Below are 26,748 nucleotides of genomic sequence, written 5' to 3' on the forward strand. Positions count from 1 at the left end.
CACAATGCAAAATAACCAGGCACAGGAGGGGACAAGATACCATCAGGGTGAATGAGCAAAAACAGACAACAGAAATAGATCCCCAGTGGCTCCAGACATTGAAGTTATCAGGCATGAGCTATAAAAACAATCATGCTCACCATATTTATGGAGAAAAAATTAAAACTTAAACATTTCAGCAGGACCCTGGGAATTACAAAAAGTGGCACAGGAGAGCTGTAAAGAACGTTTAGGTATTCTAGAACTCTGTAGCTCCTTGTGGTTAACTGACGACAGAGGGAAAGTCAAGGCAATCAGGATCCTGGCTGGCAGCAGACTTGCAGTCATGGTTCTAACCTTTGATGCTGACTGGATTCTCAAGCATGTCAGCAACGGTGTCTTCAATAAAAAGCAAAGAGGCTAACATGTCTGCAATAAGATGACAGAGGTCAGCCCAATAACGCGAGTGCCCAAATGATCTGCTTTTCCTACCTTAGAGTCATTGGTATATCTGCCATAGTTGACACGCCCCATGTTTTCCACCAGCAGGTCCAGAGTGGCTCCAGCTTTCCCTGTTATGTTAGTAACGAACACCTTGTTTCGCTCAAGGATTCCCTGGGGGACCTGTAGGATCAATGCCAAATAAGAATTGACTAGGTAAGAAGATCAGCGAAGGAAGACAGCATGCTCAGTTTATTTAGCTCTCATTTTGCAGCCTTGAAGTTGTGCCAGACTTGGTAGGGAATGCTTTGCTAGCCTGTGAGCCCCATCACCGGCCACATGGCCAAGTTCCCTTAGCACTGACTTCTGAACAGGAAAATCACCAGACACAGCTCAAAGCAAGGGAAAGTCTAGGTTGGTTTCCTTTGCCCTGGGATGTTTTGCTGCTCATCTATTTTTAATAGAAAGCAAATGGGGGGCAAATTTCCAGGGTGGATTCGTATTAGAGGAATCGCTTCATATTCTCAAAGCACATAAACCAGTCACATGAAAAACAGCTTCTAAACAACATAGAGAGATGAGACAAAATCAGATAAATGAGATAAAATCAGAGTTAGCTGGAGTATTCTCACCTCAAAAGACTTGATATAATGCATTAACCACAAAAAAATTATTGAGTAGAATGAAGGAAAAACAACAGTATTTTATCAGCAACATAGTTCCTAATGTTTTTTTTAAAAAACCTAGATTTTTAAAAATTGACATTACATGACCACAACTCACTAAGACAAAATTGAAGGAAAACAGAAAAAAAATCAGTATAGCATAATGTCTTAAAACTTGCTCCAACTGAAATTAAAAGCACTGATCACCACAGAATGGAAATGTTTTAATTTTTAAGTCTTCTGAACAAACTTCCCTGGTTAGAAAAATCTCTTCATGTGTTCTTTCATGTGATGACTTCAGTGACAGGAATGGAAATCCTAAAATGTACCTGTGCTTTGTTGTGAAACAAAGTTCTTTGTGTATTTTAGTGACGACGATCATAAAACATCCTTGAGAATATAGTTTCTCATGCGGGATGAAGGCACAAAGCTAAATGAATCAGTGCCATTTACAAAGCTGAACCAGAAATGGACCCTGTCCTCCTGGAGCTCAGCGTTCAGTGAGAAAAGAAGCCTCGGGCAAGACTCCATCATGGTCAGTCAGAGAAGGGTGGTTTTGGGGGAGAAGGGAAGGTGCTAGAGAAGGTGGGGCCTTGAGCACAGCTCCCAGTAGCGAGATGGGTGAGGGGGGTAGTCAAGGCAGATGGAGCATGGGTGAGGCCACACCAGCAAGCAAAGTGCCCAGCTAAGGGATGCAAAGAGGAGACCGAGGTTGGAAAGGTAGACAGAGGCCTCAATGCCACATTCCTCCCCCGCCCCTGCCGCCCTGTTAAAGCAGAAATGCAGTTGAGAAACAATTCTTACCCCATTCACTGAGATGTAGGCACGATCACGGACTCCATTTAAGGGTGCAGAGAGTGGTGTCGGGTCGCTGCAATTTTTAGGGAGAGTTGTCCGGTATAGCACAAACCCAAAATACTGGTAAGAAACGGATTGAAGTAAAATACATCACTCTAGCCATTCATTTTAAGACAACTCGGTTACCCTTGATCTACGTGACAACAGTGACATTTCTAAAACCATAAGGAATGAAGAGCTTCCCCCACCCCCAGCAAAAATTCAGTCTGAAAGAAAGGGACTGGCTCATATCTTTAGATCACAGAATAACTACCATGGCAGAAAATGGCAAGAAAGGCTGAAGGGTGCCTCATCAAACACCCCTTTTACAGAAGAGGAAACTGGACTCTGGACAGGCTAAGTGATTTGTCACTTAGGGGGATCACATCATATATACATAAGAAGGTTATTTGTGTTAACTCAAAAAAAAAATGAGGAGTTAGTTATTGCTTAAGAGGTACTGAGTTTCTGTTTGGGGTGATTAAAAAGTTTTAGAAACAGGTAGTGCTGATAGTTTCACAGCACTGTGAATGTAATTAATGTCACTGACTTGTACACTTAGAAATGGTTAACATTACAAATTTTATGTTATACATATATATAAACACACGCTAAGAAAACAAAACAAGAAAAACCAATTAAAAACGAACAAAAAACGATAACACAGTCAAGAGATGAAGCGGTGTTTGTTGAAAAGTTTTCCAGGCTCTTGGGCTAAATCTGCCATCACATAAAAAATACCAGGGGAGGAAGGGCAAGAAGGATAGCTAAGACAGTAGCACGCGACTGGCTGCTGAGTCAGAAAATACTTTTAGGTGCTGAAGGCCTCGAACAATAGCCTCAGCAGTCGCAGTACAGAGCATCACAGCTATTGACTTCGCCTGTTTATCCCACGAGAACATTGGCAAGAATGAGCTGGGATGAAGTCCTGAGTTACATGACAGAACGCAAATAGCACTCCAGCAAGAGACAGAAAAACTCCCCGTTTTGGAGGCCAGGAAGAAAAGGAAGTGCACCTCAGGCGGGGGAAGGGCGATCTGGAGGAGTTGAAGAAAACAGGAATCCACTTTCTTGTGGGGAAACAAAAGAAATGCCACTGGGTCCGCCACCCATACCTTCCAGCACAAGAACCCCATCCCCCCAGGCCCCAAATCTCAACCTCTCTCTCATTTGTTTCTTTTTAAACTAATCGAAGTGGTAAGCGCTAGCTGGGAGGCTGAGGAACCTTTGTTTCCAGGAGAGGACAGAAGCTATGGCACACTGGCTGCAAAGGTAGGGCCGAGGCCTCAGGGGCCAGCAGCCTGCAGGGGCACTGGGGCAGCACTCTGCTTCCTGGAGCTTGCATCCTATCTCCCATGGGTTTCACTGGCAATAAACATGCCAGGGGCTTGCCAGAACCTGAAGCCCCCACCCAGTCCGAGGGCACTACCTTGGCCAAGCGTTCTGAGAAAGAACACTGGTTACAAGTGATTATACATTAACCTGGAATTCACTTCCCAAGGTCAACAAAAAAGGGGAGGAGGACTTAATTATCCATTTTTACTCACCACAAAACAAGAGTCCTTGAAATAAAATACACAAGTGTAAAAATAGTAACTGGAGGCAAAATACACTAAACTAAGATAAGATATGCTGTTATTTTACAACCAAAATCAGAAAGGAGGATTCAGGTAACCTTCCATTTCAAAAATGGGGCTGGCTGTGATCAAAATTTTTTTTTATTTTGCCTCTGTTGTTGAGAATATATACAGCAAAACATAATGGATTCAATAGTTTCTACATGTACGATCAGTGACACTGATTACATTCTTTGAGTTGTGCCGCTATTCTCACCTCCTTTTCTGAGTCGTTCCTCCTGCATCAACATAAACCCACTGCCCTCTAAGGTCCCCATCTAATCTTTGGAGTTGCTGTTGTCAATTTGATCCCATATAGAGAGCTCTGAAAAAAGCGCACTGCTCAAGGCAGACATTCCTTACTAGTTAAGCTAAACTATTGTTTGGTTTTAAGGAGACTTCAAGGGATATTTTTGGTTTAAGGTTTAAAGATTATCTCAGGGCAAGAGTTTCAGGGGTTCATCCAGCCTCCGTGGCCCCAGAAAGTCCAGAGTCCATGACTGAAATGATCAAACTTGACATCACCAATAAGGGGACAAACTGACCTCATGGGCATCCTGTTATGGTGCCCTGAGAACATGTCACCTTTGCCATGTGTCATGTAAAAATGTTTTACTTGAATCTATTCAATGAGGGACAGTCTACAAAACAACTGGCTTGAACTCTTAAAAAATGTCATGTCATGAGGAGGGTATTTAAAAAAAAAAGACAGTAAAAGTCTTAGGTTAAAGAAGATTAAAAAGATACTATAATTAAATACAATGCGTGATCATGGATTAGACAGTGGGTTGGAAAAAAAAGTAAGCCATAAAGTACATAGTTGGAAAAATCAGGGGCATTGGAATGTGGAATGCTCGTGAAGTAATAGACTGCATCAATGTTAAATTTTTTGAACGTGAGCATTGCACTGTGGTTATGAGAGACAATGTCCTTAGAAGACACACGATGCAATATTTAGAGGTGAAGTGACATGATGTTGGTAATTAACTCAAAAGGTTCAAAAGAAAAAAAAAGTAAACTATACACGCGCACAGAGAAAGATAAAGCAAGCATACCTAACTGTTAACAACTGGTGGATCTAGGTGAAGAGTATATGGGTAGTTGTTGTATTATTCTTGCAATTTTTTTAGACTTGAAAATTTCCAAAATAAGATGCTAAGAAAAAAAAAAAAACTTTTGAAAGAGACGGGGCAATGTCTAGAGATTTAAAAAACAAAACAACAAAAAAGAACGTAGGTAAACCTTCGTCTACGGTATGATTAAAAAAAGTTAAAAAAAAAAAAAGAACGTACTCTGTTCTCAAAACCATGAAAAAGAATCTCCAAGAACTCAATATACCAAGAACACAGTCCTCATAACTTTGGGCTAAGGACAGGCAAACAATTAGATTTTCTTTTTTGAGTATTAAAATAATGTTTTTCCACTGATACCTAGTAAGACAGGTTAGTTAGACCAGTTGCACTCAATTTTTAACTTGTACAGAATCATGTTGAAACAATGACAAACACGTAGACCAATGGAACAGAACTAAGAACCCAGAAGTAAACCCATCTACCTACGGACAGCTGATGTTCAACAACGGGCCAAAATGCATTAAATGGGGGAAGAAAGAGTCTCTTTAACAAATGGTGCTGGCAAAACTGCATATCCATTTGCAGAAAAATGAAACAGGGTCCATACCTCACACCATATAAAAAAAATAAGATGGATCAAAGACCTAAATATAAAACCTAAAACTAAAGATCATAGAAGAAAAAATAGGGGAAAAACTAAGGGCCCTAATTTATGGCATAAATAGACTATCAAACATAACTAAAAATGTACAAACAACAGAAGATAAACCAGACAACTGGGAGCTCCCAAAATTAAACACTTAAGTGCATCAAAAGACATCTCCAAAAGAGTAAAAAGAGAACCTACAGGTTCTAAGCCACCAAACACCTTGAGGGACTGAGTCACTGGGCTTGAGGGCTTAGGACCATAGTCTAGGGGGACATCTAAGACTAATCTCTAAAATTTATAAAAAAAACTTTAACACCTCAACAACAAAAGTCAAACAATCCAACTAAAAATTGGGCAAAGGACATGAACAGACACTTCAACAAAGAAAACATTCAGGTGGCCAACAAATACATGAAGAGATGTTCACAATCATTATCCATTTTTTTTTTGTAGTTGTTATGTGCTGTCGAGTCGGTTCTGACAGATAGCAACCCTTTAGGACAGAGTAGAACTGCCCCATGGGACTTTCAAGGGGCAGCTGGTGGATCTGAACTGCCAATCTTTTGGTTAGCAGCCGAGCTCTTAACCACTAGAGGGATACAAATCAAAATTATAATGAGATATCATCTCACCCCAGCAATAATAGCTATGATAAAAAACAAAACAACAAATGCTGGCAAGGGTGTAGGGAGGCTGGAACTCTCATTGTAAAATGGAATAACCACTGTGAAAAATGGTATGGCATTTCCTTAAAAAGTTAGAAATCAAGATATCACACGATCCAGCAATCCCACGACTACATATATATCCTAGAGAAATAAGAGCTGTGACAGGAATAGCCATATGCACACCTGTGTTCATCACAGCATTATTCACAATAGCAAAAAGATGGAAACAACCTAAGTGCCCATCAATGGAGGAATGGATAAACTATGGTACAGACACATAATGGAATACTACGCACTGTTAAAGATTAATGATAAATTCATGAAACATTTCACGACATGGATGAACCTGGAGGACATTATGCTGAGTAAAATAAGTCAATCACAAAAGGACAAATGTTGTATGAGACCACTATTATAAAAAATCGAGAAAGGGTTTACACAAGGAAAGAAACATTCTCTGATGGTTACCAAGGATGGGAGGGGGAGGGAAGGAAAATCACTAGATGGTAGACACATATTAACTTCGTTGTTGTTAGCTGCCGTCGAGTCGGTTCCGACTCATAGCGACCCTATGCACATATTAACTTAGGTGAAGGGAAAGGCAATACACAACAAGCTGGATGTCAGCACAACATGAAAAAGGCAAAGCAAGACACTGGGAGGTACTCATGAGGGAAAGGAAACAATGGTAAGTACTATTATATACATAATCCTGCAAAAACACTAGTGTTGTTGTTAGGTGCCATCAAGTCGGTTCTGACTCATAGCGACCCTCGGCACAACAGAACAAAACACTGCCCAGTCCTGCACCATCCTTAAAATCGTTGTTATGCTTGAGCTCATTGTTGCAGGCACTGTGTCAATCCACCTCGTTGAGGGTTTTCCTCTTTTCCGCTGACCCTGTACTCTGCCAAGCATGATGTCCTTCTCCTCCAGGGACTGATCCCTCCTGACAACATGTCCAAAGCGTGTAAGATGCAGTCTCGCCATCCTTGTTTCTAAGGAGCATTTTGGCTGTACTTCTTCTAAGACAGATCTGTTCGTTCTTTTGGCAGTCCGTGGTATATTCAATATTCTTCGCCAACACCACAGTTCAGAGGCGTCAACTCTTCTTTGGTCTTCCTTATTCATTGTCCAGCTTTCACATGCATATGATGCGATTGAAAATACCATGGCTTGGGTCAGGCGCACCTTAGTCCTCAAGGTGACATCTTTGCTCTTCAACACTTTGAAGAGGTCCTTTGCAGCAGATTTACCCAATGCAATGCGTCGCTTGATTTGACTGCTGCTTCCATGGCTGTTGATTGTGGATCCAAGTAAAATGAAATCCTTGACAACTTCAATCTTTTCTCCATTTATCATGATGTTACTCATTGGTCCAGATGTGAGGATTTTTGTTTTCTTTATGTTGAGGTGTAATGCATACTGAAAGCTGTGGTCTTTGATCTTCATTAGTAAGTGCTTCAAGTCCTTTTCACTTTCAGCAAGCAAGGTTGTGTCATCTGCACAACGCAGGTTGTGAATGAGTCTTCCTCCAATCCTGATGCCCCATTCTTCTTCATATAGTCCAGCTTCTCGTATTATTTGTTCAGCATACAGATTGAATAGGTATGGTGAAAGAATACAACCCTGATGCACACCTTTCCTGGCTTTAAACCAATCAGTATCCCCTTGTTCTGTCCGAACAACTGCTTCTTGATCTATGTAAAGGTTCATCATGAGCACAATTAAGTGTTCTGGAATTCCCATTCTTTGCAGTGTTGTCCATAGTTTGTTATGATCCACACAGTCAAATGCCTTTGCATAATCAATAAAACAAAGGTAAACATCCTGTTGGTATTCTCTGCTTTCAGCCAGGATCCATCTGACATCAGCGATGATATCCCTGGTTCCACGTCCTCTTCTGAAACCAGCCTGAATTTCTGGCAGTTCCCTGTCGATATACTGCTGCAGCCGTTTTTGAATGATCTTCAGCAGAATTTTGCTTGTGTGTGATATTAATGATATTGTTCTATAACTTCCACATTTGGTTGGATCATTTTTCTTGGGAATAGGCATAAATATGGATATCTTCCAATCAGTTGGTCAGGAAGCTGTCTTCCATATTTCTTGGCATAGACGAGTGAGCACCTCCAGCGCTGCATCTGTTTGTTGAAACATCTCAATTGATATTCCATCAATTCCTGGAGCCTTGTTTTTCGCCAGCCCCTTCAGAGCAGCTTAGACTTCTTCCTACAGTACCATCGGTTCCTGATTATGTGCCACCTCTTGAAATGGTTGGATATCGACTAATTCTTTTTGGTATAATGACTCTGTGTATTCCTTCCATCTTCTTTGATGCTTCCTGCATCACTTAATATTTTCCCCATGGAATCCTTCACTATTTCAACTCGAGGCTTGAATTTTTTCTTCAGTTCTTTCAGCTTGAGAAACGCCGAGCGTGTTCTTCCCTTTTGGTTTTCCATCTCCAGCTCTTTGCACATGTCATTATAATATTTTATTTTGTCTTCTCGAGAGGCTTTTGGAAATCTTCTGTTCACTTCTTTTACTTCATCAATTCTTCCTTTTGCTTTAGCTGCTCGACGCTCAAGAGCAAGTTTCAGAGTCTCCTCTGACATCCACCTTGGTCTTTTCTTTCTTTCCTGTCTTTTCAGTGACCTCTTGCTTTCTTCATGGATGATGTCCTTGATGTCATTCCACAACTCGTCTGGTCTTCGGTCACTAGTGTTCAATGTGTCAAATCTATTCTTGAGATGGTCTCTAAATTCAGGTGGGATATACTCAAGGTTGTATTTTGGCTCTCGTGGACTTGCTCTGATTTTCTTCAGTTTCAGCTTGAGCTTGCATGTGAACAATTGATGGTCTGTTCCACAGTCGGCCCCTGGCCTTGTTCTGACTGATGATATTGAGCTTTTCCATCGTCTCTTTCCACAGATGTTGTCAATTTGATTTCTGTGTGTTCCATCTAGTGAGGTCGATGTGTATAGTGGCCGTTTATGTTGGTGAAAGAAGGTATTTGCAATGAGGAAGTCGTTGGTCTTGCAAAATTCTATCATTCGATCTCCGGCATTGGTTCTATCACCAAGGCCATATTTTCCAACTACTGATCCTTCTTCTTTGTTTCCAACTTTTGCATTCCAATCACCAGTAATTATCAATGCATCTTGATTGCATGTTCGATCAATTTCAGACTGCAGCAGCTGATAAAAATCTTCTATTTCTTCATCTTTGGCCCTAGTGGTTGGTGCATAAATTTGAATAATAGTTGTATTAACTGGTCTTCCTTGTAGGCGTATGGATATTATCCTATCACTGACAGCGTTGTACTTCAGGATAGATCTTGAAACATTCTTTCTGACAATGAATGCATCACCATTCCTCTTCGAGTTGTCATTCCCAGCATAGTAGACTATATGATTGTCTGATTCAAAATGGCCAACACCAGTCCTTTTCAGCTCACTAGTGCCTAGGATATCGATGCTTATGTGTTCCATTTCATTTTTGACGATTTCCAATTTTCCTAGATTCGTACTTCGTGCATTCCAGGTTCCAATTATTAATGGATGTTTGCAGCTGTTTCTTCTCATTTTGAGTAGTGCCACATCAGCAAATGAAGATCCCGAAAGCTTTACTCAATCCACGTCATTAAGGTCGACTCTACTTTGAGGAGGCAGCTCTTCCCCAGTCATCTTTTGAGTGCCTTCCAACCTGGGGGGCTCATCTTCCAGCACTATATCAGACAATGTTCCGCTGCTATTCATGAGGTTTTCACTGGCTAATGCTTTTCAGAAGTAGACTGCTGGGTCCTTCCTCCTAGTCTGTCTTAGTCTGGAAGCTCAGCTGAAACCTGTACTCCATGCGTGACCCTGCTGGTATCTGAATACCGGTGGCATAGCTTCCAGCATCACAGCAACACACAAGCCCCCACAGTACGACAAACTGACAGACAGTAGTAACAAACAATAATTTACAAGTAGATACATATGTATATGTGTAAGTTGAACAGGTGTGGGATGGTGTATGGGAGTACTCCCACGAGCACATATAGGATTGGCAGAGGGTGTTTCTATGTACGTATTTGTATGTGCTGCAAGATACCCATGTACATAGTACAGCACACAGGGGGCAAAGTTATGCAAACTTCTTAGCCGCCAAACATCTTGAGGGACTGAGTCACTGGACTTGAGGGCTCAGGACCATAGTCTAGGGGGACATCTAGGTGAATCGGCATAACATAGTCCATAAGACAATGTTCTACATTCTACTCTGGCGAGTAGCAACTGGGGTCTTAAAAGTTTGCAAGCACCTGAGCCCAGAAGAACTAGATGGTGATTGGCTACCACCACAGGCAGATCTGACAAGATCACAATAGAGGGTCTTGGACAGAGTGGGAGAAAAACGTAGAACAAAATTCGAATTCACAAAAAAGACCAGACTTACTGGTCTGACAGAGACAGGAGTAACCTCCAAGACTATGGTGCCTGGACGCCCTGCTAACTCAGAACTGAAGCCACTCCTGAAGTCCTCCTTTCACCCAAAGATTAGACAAGCATGCAAAACAAACAATAACACACTAGAGGAACATACTTCTTAGATCAATCAAGTACACAAGGCCAAGTGAGCAACACCTGGCCAAAAGCAAAGATGAGAAGGCAGGAAGGGAAGGGATAGGAAACCTGGACAAATGGACACAGAGAACCCAGGGTGGAAACGGGGAGAGTGCTGACACATTGCAGGGATTGTAAACAATGTCACAAAACAATTTGTGCATAAATTTTTGAAAGAGAAACTAATTTGCTCTGTAAACTTCAGCCTAAAGTTCAATAAGGAAAAGCTTGCGAGTGGCCATCTAAGATACAACTATTGGTCTCTTCCCGTCCAGAGCAAAGAAAAGTGAAACAACTAGTCTAAAGGACTAATGGACCACACAAACTACTACCAACTGCTCTGAGAGGGATCACATCAGAAAGTCCTGGAAAGAGTGGGAGGAAAATGATGAACAAAATCCAAATTCATAAAAAAGACCAGACTTATTAGCCTGATAGAGACTGGAGGAACGCCCAAGACTATGGTCCTTAGACACACTTCAAAAGTGGAACTGACCCACTCCCAAAGATCACCTTTCAGCGAAACAATAAAAAAAAAAAAAAAAAAGATCACCTTTCAGCCAAACAATAGACGGCCCTATAAAGTGAACAGCAACACCCATGAGGAATGTGCTTCTCAGAATAATCAACCATAACAGACCAAGAGGGCAGAATTTGCCCAGAAACAAAGTTCAGGAGGCAGGGAGGAGCAGAAAAGATGGGAAAATAGAAACAGGGAACCCAGTGACCAAGTGGGTAGTGTGCTGTTCACATTGAGGGGATTGCAACTAATGTCATGAAACAAAATGTGTATAAATTGTTGAATGGGAAATTAATTTGTTCTGTAAACTTTCACACAAACCCCACCCCTGCCCCTGACACACACACAAAGTTTGTAAGTGGCCATCCAAGGCACAACAATTATCTCTATTCATCTGGAGCAACGGAGGAAGAAGGAGAGTCAGGAATGGGAGAAGGTTATTGAATATCTGGCTAATTGCCTCCATGAATAACTGCCTCCTTTGCCATGAGACCAGAAGAACTGGATGGTGTCCGGCTACCATTACTGAACATTTTGATCAAAGATCCCATAGAAGAATCCTGACCAAAAAGGGCAAAATGCAGATCAGAATTTCAAATCCTCATAGACTCTAGACTTTCTGGAGCCACGGAGGGTGGATGAACCCCTGAAACTATTGCCCTGAGATAATCTTTAAACCTTAAACCAAAAATATCCATTGAAGTCAACTTAAAACCAAACAATCGCTTAGCTTAGCTAGTAAAACAAGTCTGCCTTGAGCATTATGCTCTTTTAAGAACTATCTATATAGGATCAAATTGACAATAGCAACTCCAAAGATTAGACAGGAACCTTAGGGGGCAGTGAGTTTATGTTAATGAGAGAAGAACAACTCAGAAAAGGAGCATGAGAATGGTGGCACAACTGGAAGAATGTACCCAGTGTCACTGACTTGCACACGTAGAAACTATTGAATTGGTGTATGTTTTGCTGTGTATATTCTCAGCAACATAACAAAATAAATAAAATTTTGAAAAAAAAAATAAAGAACTCATGTAACCACCAGAGTGGAATTAATAAGAATGTCGACACACTGTGAAAAATATAATCAATGTCACTGAATAATTGGTGTAGAAATTGTAAAATGGGAACCTAATTTGTTGTGTAAACTCTCACCGAAAACAATAAAACATTATTTAAAAAAAAAATTATGTTGAAGCAAGCTGAAATACTTCCTATTTGAGCTGTAATAAGAAATGAAGGGAAAATATAGGGAAGATCAGCCCACCACACAGTGCTTAAAGCTAAGGAGAGCCTGGAAAACCACGGTTCATTTACCTGGGGTTGGAGTCACCTGCTTACCATTCTGGTCCTTGCACTGGGAACAGGCATTGCCAGGCAGTGCAGAAAGCACATTTTTGCAAATGGGAAAAAATGGCAAAGCATTACCTTTGAAGGCCTACCTGTTTCACCTGGACAAAGGTCAAGGGATACAGGCTTTTTATGGGCCCAGAAGGAGACAGAATGTTCAGAGCTTCTCCCACTGTCTTTAACTGAAAAGAAACAAAAGCAGCATTCACTCACTCGCACCTCTCACTGGCAATCACAGCAGAGGGCATGACTTTCCACGTTATCAAGGACATTCATTAGTGAATGTGACCTAACCCCCAAACAAACATCGATCATTCCAACTTCACTCAGTGTTGCTTCCCAGTCACCTGTAGTTCCTCTCCATCAGCTCCCTAATTCTTCATGAAAAATACAAATGATAGTCATCTTAAAAGTGTTGCAAACATACCCGATCAGCTTCATAACCTTCTGAGACAAAAAAAAACAAAAAAACAAAAAACCAAACAGTTGCTGTATCATGTATCAGTTGTTTGCCTTTGCCTTCCTTGCCTGTCAGCTCCTTGATGGTACGGTCTGTAGTGTTGCATCTTCAATGCCCAGCACATAGCACACGTTCAATAAACGTTTCTTTATTCAAGCAGAACAGTTGTGTATTCTTGCAACCCAGCATGCTTATCACAATGCAACAACCACAACAACAACTATCACCGCATACCTACCAACTCTAGGTGAGAGAGAGCATTTTACGTGCACTGCCCCATTTAAGGAGCCCTGGTGGTGCAGTGGTTAAGAGCTTGGCTGCAACCAAAAGCTCGGCAGTTGGAAAAACCCTATGGGACAATTCTACTCTGTCCCATAGGGTCACTATGAGTCAGAGTCAACTTGACGGCAACGGGTTTGGCTTCTTTTTTGTGTGTATGTGCCTCATTTAATCCTCACAACCATCCAGCGAGACACTAGTTATTATTCCACGAGAGGAAACAGAGGCTCAGAGAAGCAAACCTAAGTGATGGCAGAGCCAAATTTCATAGTTGGGTTTGACTTCAAAATCCGGGGCTTTCCATGGCTTGATACCGATTAGGAATTTTATATTTTCCATGGTTTTTTTTACCTTGCTGATGTGGAGCAAGGGAGGAAAAAAAATCTTAGTTTTAACTCTATCAAGTCAGCTACTCACGGGGTGTTTACCCACCTGGACAGCTAAAGGAATTCAACTCAGGGTGAAAGCTTTTCTTCTACATAACTACAATCTCAATAAACTTAATTCCATTACATGCCAAGGAGCCCTAGTGGTGCAGTGGTTAAGAGCTATGGCTGCTAACCAAAAGGTCAGCAGATCGAATCCACCAGCTGCTCCTTGGAAACCCTATGGGGCAGTTCTACTCTGTCCTATACAGTTGCTATGAGTTGGAACCATCTCGACAGCAGTGGGTCTGGTTTTTGGTATACGCCAACTTACTGTCTTAAGTTGTATATATTTAGTCGACAATGAAAAGCCATTTGCACTAACACGGCTTTCCTTTCGGTAAGCAGAATGTGCTTTCTGTACTAAGCTAGGTTTGTTTTAGCAGTGTTGTTGTTTTGAGCATTTGCAGTTATTTTCTGCTACATAAAAATAAATTTCTCACTGCTCTAAAACAAAGCTTTTCCTTATGTAGCACTAGCAATGAGCAAGTAGAGAATGCTCCTTTTGCCAGTACAATTAAAGCTTGATCAATCTAAAGAAAGATTCCTATCAGGTAGAGAGACCACGGTCTTTGTAGAATGTGGCACACACATCTGACACCAGGTGGAAAATGTTACAAGAGCCCCACAAAGAGTTTCACCAGTGGAAAAATTTATACAATCATGTTTGGCATTTTGCTAAAGATAAAAACTTGCGAGGCTATTTTAGGATATCAAGATTCTTAAGAAATACATAACTTCATGTTTTTTTTTTCTTGTGAGTTAGAACAAGGAGGAGTTAGGGATTATAAGAGGGGAAAACCTGAAGACAGAGACAGTCAAAACAAATTGACTTTAGCTTTCGTCACTCCAGATATTTAACTAAAACTTTTCTTCTTTTTTCTTCCCCTAGAATATCATACCCTTAATTCCTATTTCTGATTAATTTCTAGCTTTTTCCCCTGATGTCCCACTTACCATATAGACCATAAAACTAAAAAACAAATCCACTACCATCGAGTCGATTCTGACTCATAGCGACCCTATAGGACAGAGTAGAACTGCCCCATAGGGCTTCCAAGGATGTAATCTTTAGGGAAGTAGACTGCCACATCTTCCTCCCACGGAGCAGCCAGTGGGTTCGAACCACTGACCTTTCAGTTAGGAGCTGAGTGCCTTATATAGACTATAGACCATAAGGGAGCCCTGGTGGTACAGTTGCTCAACTGCTAACCAAAAGGTCAGCAGTTCAAATCCACCAGGCACTCCTTGGAAACCCCGTGGGGCAGTTCTACTCTGTCCTATAGCGTCGCTATCAGTCAGGATCGACTTGACAGCAATGAATTTTGCTTATAGGTAATGGTTTTGAGATGGGGGTAGGGAGTGTATAATTTAGGGCAGAGACCTATCAAAATGCCTACGGCTTTTGGGAACTATCTAGAAAAAAGTGGATTACAAAAAAAAAAAAATCTTCTGTGGGGCACGCTGTGCTACAAAGGCTCCTGGCACACGTTGGACAACTGAGAATTGAACCAAAATGATGGGAATGATTTGAGAACGCTTCCAAACTCCCCTGTCTCCTCCTGCTCACAGCCCACCCCCATCAATACACACACTGTATCCTCCCAACTCCCATCTTCCCATTTTCCCAGAAACACCGTCTGCCCTATCAGTCGCCCAGAAAAGAGATTCACAGGAAAAAACCAACTGATTCCTCAGCACAGCACTTTCACTCTGCCACTAAGCTCCAGTTCCTCACTCCCACCTACCTCACTTTCAATTTAACGTTTCTGGTTTTGGGGGTTTCTGTCTTACCTTCTTCAGAGCAACTTTTCCATATGCAAACTTCGGTGTGGATGGAGGGATAGGCCCGTCTGGTACCTTCTCAAACTATAAACCAGTGGGAAAAGAGAGAGAAAAGAAAAAAGTTGTTAAACCCTCAGAAACGTATCACATAAAATTCATTTTTCAAAAGGGCGGGGTCAAGAAAGTCAAACAAAGCAGTGCGTGTGATTTTTTGGAAAGGCAATGAACAAAGGGATTCCGCTAAAAAACGATCTGGTTCTTAAAAGTCTGTGAGTGAAACCCACAGCACCAGAAGAAAACAAATAATAAAAATTAGAGCTGAACTAAATGAAATAGAAAACAGAAAAACAACTGAAAGAATTAACAAGACCAAAAGCTGGTTTTCTGAAAAACTCAACAAAATTGATAAACCATTGGCCAAACTGACAAAAGAAAAACAGGAGAGGAAGCAAATAACCCGGATAAGAAATGAAAGGGGCGATATTACAACAGACCCAACTGAAATTAAAAGAATCATATCAGATTACTATGAAAAACTATACTCAAACAAATTTGAAAACCTAGAAGAAATGGATGAATTCCTAGAAACACACTACCTACCTAAACTAACACAAACAGAGGTAGAACAACTAAACAGACTCATAACAAAAGAAGAGATTGAAAAGGTAATCAAAAAACTCCCAAAAAAAAAAAGCCCTGGTCCGGAAGGCTTCACTGCAGAGTTCTACCAAATTTTCAGAGAAGAGTTAACACCACTACTACTAAAGGTATTTCAGAGCATAGAAAAGGATGGATACTACCAAATTCATTCTATGAAGCCACCATATCCCTGATACCAAAACCAGGTAAAGACACCATAAGAAAAGAAAATTATAGACCTATATCCCTTATGAATGTAGATGCAAAAATCCTCAACAAAATTCTAGCCAATAGAATTAAACAACATATCAAAAAAATAATTCACCATGACCAAGTGGGATTCATACCAGGTATGCAGGGATGGTTCTACATTAGAAAAACAATCAATGTAATCCACCACATAAATAAAATAAAAGACAAGAATCACATGATTTTATCAATTGATGCAGAAAAGGCATTTGACAAAGTTCAACACTCATTCATGATAAAAACTCTCAGCAAAATAGGAATAGAAGGAAAATTTCTCAACATAACAAAGGGCATTTATACAAAGCCAACAGCCAACATCACCCTAAATGGAGAGAGCCTGAAAAGATTCCCACTGAGATCGGGAACCCGACAAGGATGCCCTTTAACACCACCCTTATTCAACATTGTGCTGGAAGTCCTAGCCAGAGCAATTAGGCTAGATAAAGAAATAAAGCACATCCAGATTGGCCAGGAAGAAGTCAAAGTATCTCTATTTGCAGATGACATGATCTTATACACAGAAAACCCTAAGGAAGCCTCCAGAAAACTACTGAAACTAATAGAAGAGTTCAGCAGAGTATCGGGATACAAGATAAATATACAAAAATCAGTTGGATTCCTCTACACCAACAAAAATAACATCGAAGAGGAAATCACCAAATCAATGCCATTTACAGTAGCCCCCAAGAAGATAAAATACTTAGGAATAAATCTTACCAGAGATGTAAAAGACTTATACAAAGAAAACTACAGTACACTTCTGCAAGAAACCAAAAAAGACTTAAATGAGTGGAAGAACATACCTTGCTCATGGGTAGGAAGACTTAACATTATAAAAATGTTTATTCTACCAGAATCGATCTATACATTTAATGCAATTCCAATCCAAATCCCAACGACATTCTTTAATGAGATGGAGAAACAAATCACTAATTTCATATGGAAGGGAAAGAGGACCCGGATAAATGAGGCATTACTGAAAAAGAAGAGCAAAGTAGGAGGCCTTACTTTACCTGATTTTAGAACCTATTATACCACCACAGTAGTCAAAACAGCCTGGTACTGGTACAACAACAGATACATGGACCAATGGAACAGAATTGAGAATCCAGACATAAATCCATCCATATGAGCAGTTGATATTTGACAAGGGCCCCAAAACAGTTAAATGGGGAAAAGACCGTCTTTTTAACAAATGGTGCTGGCATACCTGGATATCCACCTGCAAAAAAATGAAACAAGACCCATACCTCACTCCATGCACAAAAACTAACTCAAAATGGATCAAAGACCTAAATATAAAATCTAAAACGATAAAGATCATGGAAGAAAAAATAGGGACAACGTTAGGAGCCTTAATACATGGCATAAACAGTATAGAAAACATTATAAAGAACGCAGAAGAAAAACCAGATAACTGGGAGCTCCTAAAAATCAAACACGTATGCTCATCCAAAGACTTCACCAAAAGAGTAAAAAGACTACTTACAGACTGGGAAAAAGTTTTTAGCTATGACATTTCTGATCAGCGCCTGATCTCTAAAATCTACATAATACTGCAAAAACTCAACCGCAAAAAGACAAATAACCCAATTAAAAAATGGGCAGAAGATATGAATAGACACCTCACCAAAGAAGACATTCAGGTAGCTAACAGATATATGAGGAAATGTTCACTTTCATTAGCCATTAGAGAAATGCAGATCAAAACTACAATGAGATTTCATCTCACTCCAACAAGGCTGGCATTAATCCAAAAAACACAAAATAATAAATGTTGGAGAGGCTGTGGAGAGATTGGAACACTTCTACACTGCTGGTGGGAATGTCAAATGGTACAACCACTTTGGAAATCGATTTGGCACTTCCTTAAAAAGCTAGAAATAGAAGTACCATACGATCCAGCAATCCCCCGCCTTGGAATATATCCTAGAGAAATAAGAGCCTTTACACAAACAGATATATGCACACCCATGTTTATTTCAGCACTGTTTACAACAGCAAAAACATGGAAGCAACCGAGGTGCCTATCAACGGATGAATGGATAAATAAATTATGGTATATTCACATGATGGAACACTACACATCGATAAAGAACAGTGAGGAATCTGTGAAACATTTCATAACATGGAGGAACCTGGAAGGCATTATGCTGAGTGAAATTAGTCAGTTGCAAAAGGACAAATATTGTAAGAACTTGAGAAATAGTTTAAACTGAGAAGAAAACATTCTTTTGTGGTTATGAGAGGGGGAAGGGAGGGAGGGTGGGAGAGGGACATTCACTAATTAGTAGATAAGAACTACTTTAGATGAAGGGAAAGACAGCACACAATACAGGGGAGGTCAGCACAATTGGACTAAACCAAAAGCAAAGAAGTTTCCTGAATAAACTGAATGCTTCGAAGGCCAGCGTAGCAGGGGCAGGGGTCTGGGGACCATGGTTTCAGGGGACATCTAAGTCAACTGGCATAATAAACTCTATTAAGAAAACATTCTGCATCCCACTTTGAAGAGTGGCATCTCGGGTCTTAAATGCTAGCAAGCAGCCATCTAAGATGCATCAGTTGGTCTCAACCCACCTGCATCAAAGGAGAATGAAGAACACCAAGGACACAAGGTGATTGCGAGCCCAAGAGACAGAAAGGGCCACATGAACCAGAGACTACATCATCCTGAGACCAGAAGAACTAAATGGTGCTCGGCTACAACCGATGGCTGCCCTGACAGGGAACACAACAGAGAACCCCTGAGGGAGCAGGAGAGCAGTGGGATGTAGACCACAAATTCTCATAAGACCAGACTTAATGGTCTGACTCAGACTGGAAGGACCCTGGTGGTCATTGCCCCCAGACCTTCTGTTGGCCCAGGACAGGAATCATTCCCGAAGCCAACTCTTCAGACATGGATTGGACTGGAAAATGTGTTGGAGAGGGATGCTGGTGAGGAGTGAGCTTCTTGGATCAGGTGGACACTTGAGACTATGTTGGCATCTCCTGCCTGGAGGGGAGATGAGAGAGTGGAGGGGGTTAGAAGCTGGTGAAAAGGACACGAAAAGACAGAGTGGCGGGAGAGAGCAGGCTGTCTCATTAGGGGGAGAGTAATTGGGAGTGTGTAGCAAGGTGTATATGGGTTTTTGTCTGAGAGACTGACTTGATTTGTAAACTTTCACTTAAAGCACAATAAAAATTATTAAAAAAAAAAAAGTCTGTGAGTGGCCATCTAAGATACACCTATTGGTTCCATCTCATCTAGAGCAAAGGAGAATGAAGAAAACCAAAGACACAAGGAAAATATTAGCCCAGAGGACTAAAGGGCCACATGAACCAGAGCCTTCGCCAGCCTGAGTCCAGAAGAACTAGATGGTGCCCATCTACCACCACTAATCACTCTGACAGGAATCACAATAGAGGGTCCTGGACAGAAGCAGGAGGAAAATGTACAAAATTCAAATTCACAAAAAAGACCATATTTACTGGTATGTCAGAGACTGGAGGAACTCCAAGACTATGGCCCCTAGACACTCTGCTAACCCAGAACTGAAACCTCGAAGCCCACTTTTCAGGCAAAGATTAGACAGGCTTATAAAACAAAGAATAACATAACACATGTGAGGAACGTGCTTCTTTGTTCAATCAAATACACGAGACCAAATGGGCAACTCCTGCCCAAAAGCAAGAAAAAAAGACAGGAAGGGAAAGGAACTGGACGAATGGACACAGGAACCCAAGGTGAAAGGGGGCACATGCTATCACATTGTGGGGATTGCAACCAATGTCACAAAACAATATGTGTATAAATGTCTGAATGAGAAATTAATTTGAAGTGTAAACTTCCACCTAAAGCACAAAAAGGAAAAAAAAAAAGGATCTGGTAAAGCTTTTTAATTCTAAGCTCCAGGAATCATTCAAATAATTATAGAACAAAAGTCTTCAAAACAGAAGAATGGAAAACAAGCAGAGAGAATGAAGGGGCAGCAGGAGAAGGCTGGGTGCGGGGGGATGGGGGAGGGAAGAAACGAAGTACAGGGCAAAACAAAAACGGAAGGATGGTGGCCTGCAGTAGAAGAAAAATCAATCCTGTGTAGACCGAAGTATTATATTAACGTTGAATTCACTGTGGTTACGTAAGAGTAAATAAAATTAATGATTTTAAAAAGAAAAGACTGTTATGAAAAGCAACAGTCTCCTTTGTCTCACTTTTAGTTCTGTTCTCCAGAGGAAACCACTTTTAAATCATTTAATTGTTCCTATTTCTGCTTCTTCTGGTCTCCAAATAGTATGCTTACATTGCTGTTTCTTGCTTGATCAACTTAAAACCCTATCACTGATTTCTTTAATGCATGAGAATTTAGCTCAGTTGTGCTACCTGGATATCTCCCCTTCCCGCTGATACAGTTATGTCGCCATTTTTCTCTGCTGGTTACCTTTGTAACTTTAAAAAATATCCTTATACCTTTATTTCGTAGTTTCATCAATTAAGACATTATCCTTCGTGTGCATACTTTTAAAGGCTATTAGCATCCTTCCCTGAGTTCTTCTCCCCACTCCAACCATCAGTTACACTATCTTATAACAGTAAGTTCCTCCATGTATACATTGACTTTGAATTAAAAATCACATTATTATAATTATATAAATATTGCTCTCTGCACAGCCAAGTGGTATATACTAAGATGGCATGTTCTGTCTTACTCAGCTTTTTGTGTTCTTTCCCCCCTGGAATTGGTAATTGCCTTTCTTTTTTTCCGTCTGCTTTTAGGCTAATACTTTCTTACATTGTTCCAAATTCCTAAGGTTGTTGTTGTTGTTAGGTGGCGTTGAGTCAGTTCTGACTCATAGTGACCCTATGTACAACAGACGAAACACTGCCGGGTCCTGCGCCATCCTCACAATCGTTGTTACCCTTGGGCCCATTGTTGCAGCCACTGTGTCAATCCATCTCGCTGAGGGTCTCCCTCTTTTTCACTGACCCTCTACCTTACCAAGCATGATGTCCTTCTCCAGGGACTGATCCCTCCTGATAACATGTCCAAAGTATGTGAGATGTAGTCTTGCCATCCTTGCTTCTAAGGAGCATTATGGTTGTACTACTTCCAAGACAGATTTGTTTGTTCTTTTGGCAGTCCACGGTATAGTCAATATTCTTTGCCAACACCACAATTCAAAGGCATCAATTCTTCTGTCTTCCTTATTCATTGTCCAGCTTTCACATGCATATGGTGTCTTAGTCGTCTAGTGCTGCTATCACAGAAATACCACAAGTGGATAGCTTCAACAAAGGGAAATTCATTCTCTCACAGGTTAGGAGGCTAGAAGTCCAAATTCACGGTGCCAGCTCCAGGGAAAGACTTTTTCTGTCACTCTGGGGGAAGATCCTTGTCATCAATCTTCCCCAGTCAAGGTGCTTCTCAGTGCAGGGACCCTGGTTCCAAAGGACACACTATTCTCCTGGCTCTTGTTTCTTGGTGGTATGAAGTCCCCATGTCTCTCTGCTTGCTTCTCTCTTTTGTATCTTAAAAGAGATTGACTTAAGACAGGACCTAATCTTGTAGGTTGACTCCTGACTCATTAACATAATTGCTGCTAATCCCACCTCATTAACATCATAGAGGTAGGATTTACAAAACATAGGAAAATCACATAGGATGGCAAAATGGTGGACAACCACACAACAGTGGGAATTATGAACTAGCCAACTTGACATACATTTTTGGGGGGACAAAATTCAATTTATATCAGGTGATATCGAGTTTCTTCAAATGGACCTTGTTTCCCCTAGAAAACTCCCTTCTGGAACCCTCAGTCTTCCTGCTCCAAGAGACTGAGGCTCTCTAGGCTTGATATCCTGGGACTTCGCTTCGTTATTTTCCTGGCTTTGAGTTCCTGCTTCTAGGATCTCATGACTTCATTTCATTGAAGCACAATCTCAAGTAATTTTCTAAGAATTGGTATGTGGGAGGTAAACTTCCTTAATCTTTGAATGTCGGAAAACGTCACACTTGGTTGATAATTTGAGTGGGTATAGAACTCTATGTTAAAAAACATCATCCCTCAGAATGCCGAAGGTATTATTCTGTGGTCCTCTACAATCCACTGTGGCTCATGCCACCCTCATTCTTGTTCCTTTGAAGATGAGTGTTTTTTTTTCTCTCTCTCTCTACAAGTTCACAAACTCTTTATTTTCAATGTTCTAAAATTTTCCAAAGACGTGTCTGCGTATGCATTTTTTTTTTTTTTTTTGCATTTATTATGCTGGGGAACAAAAGAGCACTTTCAGCTCTGGAAAAATTCAGTATTGTTTCTTTGGTATTTTATTTCCCTTCGCTTTTGCCTTGTTATTAGTAAGAAGTTGGACACCTAGATTGGTATCTCTTATCCTTTCTCTCCTATCTCCAACTCTGTCTTTTGGTTCTACTTTCTAGAAGATTATTTTTAAATTCTAAGAACTCTTTCTTATTCTCTGTTGTTAGGTGTTGTCAAGTTTGTTCTCACTCATAGCAACGAAACACTGCCTGGTCCTGCACCATCCTCACAATCATTGTTACGCTTGAGCCCATTGTTGCAGCCACTGTCTTAATCCATCTTGTTGAGGGTCTTCCTTTTTTTTGCTGACCCTCTACTTTTAGAACATTCAAAATACAGAGCTTATAAGCTTCTAGAGAGAAAAAAGCAGTCATCTTCAAATGAACAAGAATGAGGTTGGCATGAGTCACCGTGGATTGTAGAGGACAACAGAATAACACCTTTGGCATTCTGAGGGAAGATGTTTTTCAATGTAGAATTCTATACTCATTCAAATTATCAACAAATGTGACATTTTCCGACTTTCAGAGATTGAGGAAGTTTACCTCCCACGTACCAAATTCTTAGAGAGTTACTTGAGATTGTGCTTCAAGGCTTTACCAAGCATGATGTCCTTCTCCAGGGACTGATCCTGCCTGATTACATGTCCAAAGTGTGTGAGATGAAGTCTCACCATCCTTGCTTGTAAGGAGCATTCTGGCTGTACTCCTTCCAAGACAGATTTGTTCATTCTTCTGGCAGTCCATGGTATATTCAATATTTTTTGCCAGCACCACAATTCAAAGGTATCAGTTCTTCAGTCTTCGCTACTCACTGTCCAGCTTTCACATGCATATGAGGCAGCTGAAGATACCATGGCTTGGGTCAGGCGCACCTTAGTCCTCAAGGTGACACCTTTGCTTTTTAACACTTTAAACAAGTCTTTTGTAGCAGATTTTCCCAATGCAGTACGTTGTTTGATTTCTTGTCTTCTGCTTCCACGGGCTGTGATTGTAGATCCAAGTAAAATGAAATCCTTGATAACTTCAATTTTTTCTCCATTTATCATGATATTGCTTACTGGTCCAGTTGTGAGGATTTTTATTTTCTTCATGTTGAGGTGTAATCCATACTGAAGGCTGGGGTCTTCGATCTTCATCAGTAAGTACTTCAAGTCCTCTTCGCTTTCAGCAAGCAAGGTTGTGTCATCTGCATGACGCAGGTTGTTAACGAGTCTTCCTCCAATCCTGATGCCACATTCTTCTTCGTATAGTCCAGCTTCTCAGATTATTTGCTCAGCATTCAGACTGAATAAGTATGGTGAGGACACAACCCAGACACACACTTTTCCAGACTTTCAACCACGAAGTATCCCCTTGTTCTGTTCAAATGACTGCATCTTGGTCTAAGTACAGGTTCTTCATGAGCACAATTAGTGGTTCTGGAATTCCCATTGTTCACAATGTTATTCAGAATTTGTTATGATCCACACAGTCGAATGCCTTTGCATAGTCAATAAAACACACGTAAACATCCTTCTGGTATTCTGTGCTTTCAGAATCCAGCTGACATCAGTAATGATATCCCTGGTTCCGCGTCCTCTTCTGAATCCGGCTTGAATTTCTGACAGGTCCCTGTCGATGTACTGCTGCAACCACTTTTGAATGATCTGCAAAATTTTACTTGTGTGTGATGTTAACGATATTGTTTGGTAAGTTCCGCAATCTGTTCTCTAGTGGTTCCTTTTTCAAAGTATCTTTTTCTTATTTTACGGATGCAATATCTTATCAAATTTCTCTGAAGGATGTAAATTTGAGGGGTATTGCTTTATTTTCCTTAAGATCTCTCCTGTTCTCTGAATTCTTTGTTGCTTCTAGGGTCATTTTTCTGGGTATTTCATCGCAGTCTTTCTCTTTCGAGTTGCAGGCTTCCTGGCTGTCTTCAGGTGTCCGGTCGTTCTCGGTTGCGCCTTCGCATTTAACTGTGACGCACACGAATGCGCTAACACTCGCGTCATCACCTTCTGTATAGCAGCTCCACTCTGTGTGCACAAGCGTCTATTGGGGAGCTTAGTTTTAGGGTAATTGGGCAAAGAGCCAAGTATAATGTGGAAATCTTTGCTCTGGGGCTGTTTACTTTTTTTTTCTTTTTTAATCTTCTGGTTTTATGACCAGTGGAAAAACGCCTCTTGGCTGGACAGTCTACATACGACAGTGGGGGGAAGAAGTGGAAAACCTGATGGGAGATACACACAGTTTAATTAACCTTCCCATTTGTGGTCCTATTTCCGCCCCCATGCTTTGTTACACCTGCATTTCCAAAGCCCAACTCTCCAGGGTTCTTTAAGGCCTGTCTACTCCCCACCTCCCTGCTCCTACAGTCCCTTTCCATGCTGACCGGGGACTGAGATTTCCTTATCCTGCTTCCTCGGCTCCACTCCTCTACCTACTTTCCATTTTCCAGAAACCTTTTGAAATATCTTATGTATGAACAGTTCTCTTTCTTGGTGTCATAGTTTTTGTATTTTGTTACATTTTGGAAGGGACAGGGAATAAATATGTGGACAGTTGGCCATCCTAAACCAGAAAGTCTTTTGGACTTCTAATATTCAGTGAATTTACAATTCTGAGAAACTCGAAAAAGATAATATTAGAATAGATGACTCTGAGGACAAAGAGTTGCTGCTGGTCTTGGGCGGACTGAGTAAGAGCAAGATGTTTTAAGGTCTCTCTTCCCAGTTTTATGTGAGGCCCAGACAACATCCCTTCTCCTTTCTCAGTTTACCCACCCCATCTTCTTCAACAAAAGCAGAAAACAAATCCACAAAGGATACCTGAGAGCAATAGGATTTTTTTCCCTGAGGTCCTCTCTTTCCTTGCACATAGCAGTGGGCATGTCACAGCCAACTCCTAAAGTCAAAGTGGATTATTGTAGATAGGAACCACAATCTCTCCTACCGCCCTGGAAAAAAAAGTCATAGCACCCAGCAATGCATCGCTAGGTATATATATACCCAAACGAATCAAAAGCAGGGACGCAAACAGATACTTACACACCGTATTCACTGCAGCACTATTTGCAACAACCGAGAAGTGGAAACAACCCAACTGTCCATCGGCAGATGAGTGCCGGAATAAAAGGTGGTATAGAGCCATACGATGGAATATCACTCGGCCATAAAGAGAAATGGAGTCCTGACACATGCTACGGCAAGGACGAACCTTGAAAACATGCTAAATTAAGTCAGGCATAAAAGGACGAACACTGTATGATCCTACTTATATGAAATATCTAGAAGAGGTAAATGCCTAGGGACCAGCTGATTGGTAGGTGCCAGGGGCAGCAGGAGGGGGCAGTGGGGAGTTACTGCTCAAGGGGCCTTGGGTTTCTGTTTAGGGTGATGGAGAATTTTGGAAGCGAATAATGGTGAGTGTTGCAAAACGTGGTGAACGTAATTGCTGTTGTTGTTAGCTGCTGTAGGTCGATTCTGACTCACGGCAAAACCATGGCAGAGAATTGCTCATAGGATTTTCGAGGTTGTGACCTGCCAGAAGGGATGTGTGGTGAACATAATTAATGTCACTGAGTTGTACACGTAAAAATGGTTGAAATGGGAAAAAAATACATATATAAATATACACACACGTATATAACAAACACAAAACTTTTATTATTATTTAGGAACACCTTGGAAGGGAGAGTCCCTCCTAGTGCCTTCTCTTACATACACATATAAAGATAAGAGATCATTTTGGAATTTGCTACCAAAACTCATTGCTGTTGAGTCAATTCTGACTCATAGCGACCCTATATAATTTGCTAACATTATTTGGCAAAAGCACTTTTAGCATGGCCAAATAACATTAATAGTAATATTATTTATTGCATATTACAGTGCTTCAAATGGATACAACAGAATCTATATAACCATTCTTTCCATTTATGAGAGTTGAATTATTTCCATGTTTTGCTATCATAAACAATGTTGCAATAAACAACTTCATAGTATTATCTATAGCATTATCTTTCTTTTAAATTATTTGGTGGGATAAAGCCTCAAGTGAGCAGTTACTAGGTCAAAGGGTACGGACATTTTATACGACTCTTAAAATAGTCTATACAAAAGTTTGCATCAAAAGTCTATACTTATGTCCTTTGCCCAATGATCTATTTGGGTCTTGATTTTTTTTTAATCAGTGGTATGAGCTCATTATAATAGAGCTA

The 26,748-nt window shown here is 40.8% G+C and overlaps 1 protein-coding gene across 2 annotated transcripts in view; it reads right to left on the minus strand.

Annotated features, from left to right (window-relative positions):
• The window catches only part of GLB1 (galactosidase beta 1), a 116,021-nt gene that overhangs the window by 23,525 nt on the left and 65,748 nt on the right, over positions 1-26,748 (minus strand). For both annotated transcript variants that reach the window (XM_064277429.1, XM_064277430.1), the window contains exons 11-14: positions 15,364-15,438; positions 12,498-12,587; positions 1,890-2,003; positions 472-603 (exon numbers count right to left, since the gene is read on the minus strand). In XM_064277429.1, coding sequence (XP_064133499.1) covers positions 472-603; positions 1,890-2,003; positions 12,498-12,587; positions 15,364-15,438 — 411 coding nt within the window. The remainder of the gene's footprint in view (positions 1-471; positions 604-1,889; positions 2,004-12,497; positions 12,588-15,363; positions 15,439-26,748) is intronic.

This window comes from Loxodonta africana, chromosome 27 (genome assembly GCF_030014295.1).
Source record: "Loxodonta africana isolate mLoxAfr1 chromosome 27, mLoxAfr1.hap2, whole genome shotgun sequence".
Lineage (NCBI taxonomy): Eukaryota > Metazoa > Chordata > Mammalia > Proboscidea > Elephantidae > Loxodonta > Loxodonta africana.